The sequence below is a fragment of the Echinops telfairi genome, unplaced genomic scaffold, assembly GCF_000313985.2.
Source record: "Echinops telfairi isolate 266 unplaced genomic scaffold, ASM31398v2 ScPeMD7_7469;HRSCAF=8507_1, whole genome shotgun sequence".
Lineage (NCBI taxonomy): Eukaryota > Metazoa > Chordata > Mammalia > Afrosoricida > Tenrecidae > Echinops > Echinops telfairi.
Window position 1 is genome coordinate 31,140,199 of NW_022111373.1, and position 7,428 is coordinate 31,147,626.

Genomic DNA, 7,428 nt, shown 5'->3' on the forward strand with positions numbered 1-7,428 from the left:
CAAGAATGTTTGTATATAGTAGCTTTTTCCCTATACCCCTTCTGCATTTTTTGAAAATCAGCTTCTTATTGCTCGTCATGACTTCCTGTCCATCCCTCCCAGGACAAAAGGTGCCTTCTGCTTCCTCCATTCTGACTGTCTTTTGAACCTTAACCTTCGCCTTTCTCTAGCCATACGTAGTCCCATGTTTACCACCAAAACCCCCTCGATGGTCAGCCTTTCCCATGTCCAAAATGCCCAAATCAGCATATCCAGTCCCAATCTCCTCCCCTTAGATTTATGTTAATTGTTGACCAGACATTCCCACTTATATGCCTAAGAGTGTCCTCAAATTCAACACGCCTCAAAGCTAGCATCTCCGTTTCTCCCTGAAGAGCAACATGATCCCCCTAGCCATCTCAGCCACAAATGTGGGGTTGTTTCCTGTTTTATATATAATTCTAGACCTGTACTGCCCAGTACAGTAGCTATTAACCACATGCAAATCAATTTGTTGGGTACCGTAAGCAGGTGCCCTTTGTCCACAGGAGACTACAGATTACGATGTTGGACAGTGTAGCAGGAGGACAGTGCTGGCCCTTGCCCCCCTCACTGCTTTGGGACCTACCTCATCCTTGCCCGAACGGTCAGTGCAGCTCTGGAAGCATCTCCTTTCTCATTTTCCAGAGGTGCAGGCCATTTTCTTCTCTAATCAAACGTTGTCTAATTAATCAACTTTTTTTTTTCATGAAACCTTTCCTCCCTTTGGGAGTCAATAAAGTGTACCCGACAGAAGCAAGACGATCATTGTAATGTCGTTTCCCTACTTGAAACCCTCCTTGGCCTCCTCCCCATTGCATTTTTCTTTTTTGCTTCTTCAACAGCAAGTAGTTTTTTGTTGTTGTTCTTGTTTGTTTGTTTCTAATTACTTTCTTTGGGGGCTCTTATATCTCTTGTCACAATTCATACATTTATCCAGTGTGTCCAGCACATTTGCACATATGCTGCCATCATCATTTTCAAAGCATTCTCCCCGCTTGAGCCCCTGATATCAGCTCCCCATGTCTTCCCCCACCCTCCCCCACCGTCCCTCTCTCACAAACCCTTGATAAGTTATAGATTATTATTATCATATCTTACATCATCCTCTGTCACACCTCACCCACTTTTCTGTTATTTATCCCCCTGGGAGGGGGTTCTAGGTTGATCCTTGTGATCGATTCCCACTTTTTTCCCACCCCTCCCCTAATCTTCCTGTTATCTCTACTCATTGTTGGCCCAGAGGGGTTTATGTATCCTGGATTCCCTGTGTTGTGGGCTCTTATCTGTAGCAGTGTGCATGTTCTGGTCTAATTGATTTGTAAGGTAGAATCGAGGTCGTGATAGTGAGGGGACAGAAGCACCAAAGAACAAGAGGAAAGTTGTGTATTTCGTTGGTGCTATACTGCACCCTGACTGGCTCATCTCTTCCCTGTGACCTTTCTGTGAAGGGATGTCCAATTGTCTACAGATGGGCTTTGGATCTCCACTCCATACCTCCTCCTCCCCCCACCCCACCCCACAGTGGGTATGATTTTGTTCTGGGTCTTAGATGCCTAAAACCTGATCTCATTGACACCTCATAAGCACACAGGCTGGTGTGCTTCTTCCATGTGGGCTTTGTTGCTTTTCAGCTAGATGTCCGCTTGCTTATTTTCAAGCCTTTAAGACCCCAGACCTATTATCTTTTGATAACTGGGCACCATCAGCTTTCTTTACCACGTTTTCTTATACACCCATTTTGTCTTCAGCAATCATGTTGGGAAGGTGAGCATCACAGAATGACAGATTGTTAGAACAAAGTGTTCTTCAGCAAGTAGTTTTTAAGAATGAATTCCAGCATTTCGTACTCTAGACCTACAGAGATGTTTCTTCTTCCTCTGTTCCACACTCCATTCTTAGCACTCATTTCAGAGCATGCTTCACATTGCAAAGATTGGTGACATGAAACCCCTGGTAGACATACAACTTACCTTCTGCCAGGAGTCCAATCTATACAATGGGATAGCTTCTCCCCTGTGCACCTAGATAGATGTTGATGTTCTACTAACTTTGAGAAAAAAGGAGCAAATTGCTGGTAAAAGTATTTCTCAGATTAGAAAGGCTATGGAGGAAGATGAATAATTTTCCCACAACTATCAATCCCTGGTGATATAGTGATTACAAGTTGGGCTGTGTTCGCCAGGGTCAGCAGTTTGAAACCACCAGCCACGTTGCAGAAGAAAGAGGGGGCTTTCTACGGTAGTAGTTAGTCTCAGAAATTCCCGGGGGAGAGGGGGGCAAATTCTACACTGCCCTATAGGGTCAGCATCAACTTGGTGGCAGTAAGATTGGTTTTGATTTTATCGATCTCTGCCTTCAGTTAGCCATGATTCTGGTTATTTTGACTCCAAAATACTTATTTTGTAAAGAGGAATATATTTCCTTTCATAAAAGTATCTCTGATTTTTAAAAAATGGATGAAAGTAAAAGTGAAGACTGTGATAGCAGTGTGTCTCCCTCTCCCAAGCCTTGTTGTTATTGCCATGGTGTTGACTCCAACTCTTGCACCCCCATGTCCCATGTGCAACAGCATGAAATGCTGCTGGTTGGTCTTGGGCCATCCTCATGACCAGTGGTTCTCAACTTTCTTAATGCCGTGACCCTTTAATACAGTTCCTCATGTTGTGGTGCCCCCTCCCCCCCAGCCATAAGATTATTTTCTTGGCTACTGTTATGAATTGGGTGACCCTGTGAAAGGGCCATTCAACCCCCAAAGGGGTCGCAGCCGACAATGTTGAGAACCGCTGCATTGTTGCAGGCTCTGCGGTGTGCCTTCCAGCCTACGCAGGGCTCATCCATCAGCACTACATCAGACAAGATTCTGTTATGATCCAGTGGGTTTTCATTGGCTAATCTTTGGGAGCAGATCCTGGAACTTTCTTCCTCACCTGGGTTAGTTTGTAAGTGCTTTCAAAAGCCGCTGATGATAGGTGGTTAGGCTACTATTTGAAATATTGGTATCAAAGCTTTACCCAGCATCATATTAACATGCAAGCAACAGACTATGACAAACCCAAAACTCCAACAACAAATTGGTTAGAGCCTTCATTTTGGTGCATTTATTCTTTTAAATTCAAATAGTGTCTCCTCTTCCAAAGCCAAGAGGGTGGGGGTGTGTGTTTGCTTCACCCAGCTGTCTCTCTCTTTCTATGACAGGCTCATAACACACTCATCAGCTGGATCTTCCCCCCACTGGCTAACAATCATTAAATAATAAAGCATAGCCCAAAATAAGCATGTTTATCATCCTTTCCTTTTCAAAGACGTTCTCTGGGTCCAAAGATTTTGTAATGAGCATGGATGTCTTGATTTAGAAATTATTTTAAGCACGCACACGTGCATGCCTGTGTGGGTGTGTGCACTCTTTGGGAAATGATTGGAAGCAATCGTCTCTGTAGTAGTAATGATATTTTTCTGTTTGTGTTTTTGGATGTCATCTAAAATTTCCACAATGATCATGTTTCACCTTTGAGATTTGAAGAAGAAACTTTTAAAAAGCATGTGAAGTTTTTGTGAAGATTTTGTAAGATTGCCTGAGGTGATGTGTGCTTTTTTAAAAGCAATATGAATGGACTAATCGGGATTTTAAGAACAAACCATTAATTTTTCACATACAAATCAGATACTACTTAGGCGTCTGGGTGATCTTGTTAACATTAATTTTTTAGGGCATTCTCAAAAAATTTGAAGTAAAAAGCTGAAATCTCTGATGGATACCAAGAAGCTGTCCCTTCCAGGTGGCGTGGTCCTGGTGACAGGGCGCTGGCTCGAGGGGAAGTGAGGCCCTCTCCTCTCCCTCTGCCAGGAGCACAGCCCGAGCCTCCACCAGACTGCCCGTGATCGGTTTGTCAGGGTCGATTCCAGTTTGGGCCCCATCATATCTCACCAGCAATACCATTTGGCTTTGATAAGCATGTGTTTTTCTTGTCTTTAAACTACGTCGAGGTCAGTGCTGTGTCTGGCGCGTTGTGAAGACAACACACATTTCTATCACCCCACAGTGACTGACTGGCAGCCGCGGCTGAGGAGGCTTTTTTTCATTTCTTCTCCAGAGTTTCACTATTGAATGCCATGTGCTCTGAGGGGATTTTCCTATTTTAGCTTCTAATAGGTGGATGAATTATTGAAGTTTCAATTACTTTTGGTTCCCAAGTTAGCAGGATGGAGACATCCAAGATGCTCAAGTGAAAAGCTTGGAGAGTGGCCCCGTGCCTTGCCTAGCAGGGCATTGGTGGCTGGGATGTGGCTCTGTTCTTCTGGGCTGTCTGTGGGGCTACACGCTGCGTAGTGTAGTGCTACTGACAGTGCGGTCCCTGGATCAGCAGCAGCAACGTCACATCGGAATGTGGACGGTTGGGCAATCCTCAGCCCTCATCCCAGACCTACTAAATCAGAATCTCTGGGGAGAGGGACCTGTATTTTGCTTTAACAGATGTGTGTGTTTGCAGAGTTTGCACATTTGAATTCTGTGCAGGTAAATGTGTATGCATTAATGTGAGGGAATGGTGTTTCTTCCTTCAACAGAAAGCTGGCTAGACATTCCTTCCCAATGTCTTGTCTTGAAGTCACTTGGGGGAAAGCTGTGTATGCCACTGACTCTTCCTCTTAGCCAGTGCTCGCGCCCAGTGCAGGTAGCTCTTGGAAACCGTGGTTCTTCCAACACAGGATGTCATCATGGTGCCCATGCCTTGTACAGGCAATTTCTTCCTCCATCACCCAGGCCAGGCCACTGACCAAGCCAGCCCTCTCTCGTTGGTTATAGCTCCATACACTGTTAGGGCACAGTACTCCATGGCCTTAGGTGACATGACATTCTTCCATTATCTGCTTCCTTCGGAACCCTTCCGTGGGAGAAAGATGAGGCTTTCTACTCCCATAAAAAGTCAGTCTTGGGAGCTGATAGCCAAGAGTCCAAGAAGAAAGAACATGTTTTGAAACTAATGGTGGCAGCAAGAGTACAATTATGCTTGATCTAACTGAATTATAGATTGTTATGATATCTATAAGAGCTCCCAACAAAATGATGTAAAACAAAACAAAAGGCAGTCTTGGAAATCCACAAGGGCAGTTCAACCCTGTCCTGCAGGGTCGTTATGAGTCAGAATCAACTCACTGGCATTCAGTTTAGAGATTGGAAGGAGCCACAGTGGCATTGTGGGTTAGGCATTTAGTGGTATACTTCAAGGCTGCCAGTTCAAACCCATCGGCTGCTCCAAGGGAAACACTTATGGCTCTCCACTTCCCTAGGAAGCCCAGGGGGCCTATTGGTGACACATTGGGAAACCACTAGCCTTTCCTAGGAGAAAGATGAGGTTTTCTACTCCCATGAAGGGTGGCAGTCTCTGAAACCCACAGGGGCAGTTCTGCCCTGTCCTATAGGGTCGCTACGCATCAGCATGGACTCAGTGACAGTGAGGTTGGCGTTTGGGTTTGGGTCTGCTCCCATGAAGACTTACAACCTCAGACACCCTGTCTGTATAGGGTCCCTGTGAGTTGGAATCAACTCGATGGCAGTGGGTTTGCGTGTTTGGTGCAGCACACTAGGCAGGTATTGGTAATGCTCGTGTGCACTTGTGTTGAAATGATTCATCTATTTCTGCCTCTGAGCTCCAAGTCCCATGAGAGTGGAGGTTCTCTCTGGGATCCTCTCTCTGCAGACACGTAGGGCTGAGTGAATCCTCACAGGTGCTTTGCTGACGGCCTCCATGGCTTAGACAGCGTGTTCCCCTCGGACTTGCGAAGCCCAAGGGGTAACCACTGTCAGGTCTACCTAAGAATAAAGGGACTTAGTAGATTTTCAGTGGTGTTGATACCCACGACTAAATAAAAGCCTTACCGTCCCACCATCTGGTTCCTTTTCTCTTCTGCCAGGGAAACTGCCAGCTGTGCCCAACCTTACTATTATTTCAGGTTCGAGAGCTTCAGACTCGACTCCAGAGCGTGCAAGCCACAGGGCCCTCCAGCCCTGGCCGCCTCACTTCTGCCAACCGCCCAATCAACCCCAGCACCGGGGAGCTGAGCACCAGCAGCAGCAGCAACGACATTCCCATCGCCAAGGTGAGCGGCTGGGGAAGGCGGGCGGGCAGGAACGCTTCCCCTTATCTGGAAGCGCCAGCCTCCACCCAGCACAGAGGTTGTGCAGGCATGCCATGAGCTCCGCTGGGCCCTGGGGGGCTTCCCCGGGGTCTAGTGCAGGGCTCCTACCCCGGAGCTGCAGGGAAAGATAACCCACTAATAGTTTTAAGTCTCTCTCAGCTGCAACCTGGACGCCAGCTCTCATTAATCAGCCGGCTGGAGAATGTCACAGCTGACAAGTCATTGGGAAGTGAGATGTTTTGTCAAGAAGCTGTACAATCCTTCAGGGTGGGTGGAGAGCTGCTCTCAGAGCCTGAGGGTCTGCCGGGGGGAGGGAGGGGAGACTCTGAGTAATGAACCCGTGATTTCCCCACTCAAGAGATGGGCTGCTCTGTCAGCAGAAAACGCGGATTGGGATGGGCAGGCTGGGAGGATTGTGAGAATCGACACCACGGTGCTCCTCCACAGCGCCTCAGCTCCTAGACTGACAGACCGTTCATATGATGTCATGCCCTCTTGCCCAGGTAGCCTCACTAATCACTACAGTAAGATTGAGTCTGAACTATCAAGGTCAGTAAGTTAGGTGAACTAGCGGTTCTCAACCAGGGACAATTTTATCCTTCCCCCTGCCCCCCAAGGGAGGGGGATGTCTGAAGCCTCCTCTGTTGCTTACAGCTATGGATGGATGGCCCCTAGTACCTAGTGGGGAGAGGCCAGGGAGGCTGCAAAGTGCCCTCCAGTGCACAGTGGATCCCCCACAGCAAATAACCACCATGTTCACAATGTCCCTAGTCCTCAGCCCAAGGAACCTTGTGCTACGCAGATGGTAGAAAAGGTAGACAAGTGAGTGTTGTTCAAAAACGGATTCATCCGCATCGTGGGCACAGTTAAACAGTAGCCGTGTAGACATGTAGCCTGAATCGGGTACCTGCGATGGGTGTGTAGGTTTTTTTTAATTTGTAATTTTTGTCTTTTCTTGATTTTTAAGATCGCCGAGAGAGTGAAGCTATCAAAGACAAGGTCGGAATCGTCCTCCTCCGATCGGCCGGTCCTGGGCTCAGAAATCAGTAGCATAGGGGTGAGTGTTCTCGAGAAGCAAAGCAAGAAAGTGCTTTGGGCCTCCACTCAAGTACTCTCTCAATGCAAGAATACTTTCTTCTATTAAATTGGCATTCTGTGATGCTCACCTTCCCGACACAACCACTGAAGACAAAGTGGGTGAATAAGCAAATGTAGTGAAGAAAGCTGATGGTGCCCGGCTATCAAAAGATATAGCGTCTGGGGTCTTAAAAG

At 47.0% G+C, this 7,428-nt stretch overlaps 1 protein-coding gene across 1 annotated transcript in view; it reads left to right on the top strand.

Moving 5' to 3' along the window:
• MCC (MCC regulator of WNT signaling pathway) overlaps positions 1–7,428 on the top strand; it is a 332,143-nt gene that overhangs the window by 263,856 nt on the left and 60,859 nt on the right. Inside the window, exons 6-7 of the mRNA XM_013005658.2 lie at positions 5,971–6,117; positions 7,124–7,213. Of these exons, the coding sequence (XP_012861112.1) occupies positions 5,971–6,117; positions 7,124–7,213 (237 nt within the window). The remainder of the gene's footprint in view (positions 1–5,970; positions 6,118–7,123; positions 7,214–7,428) is intronic.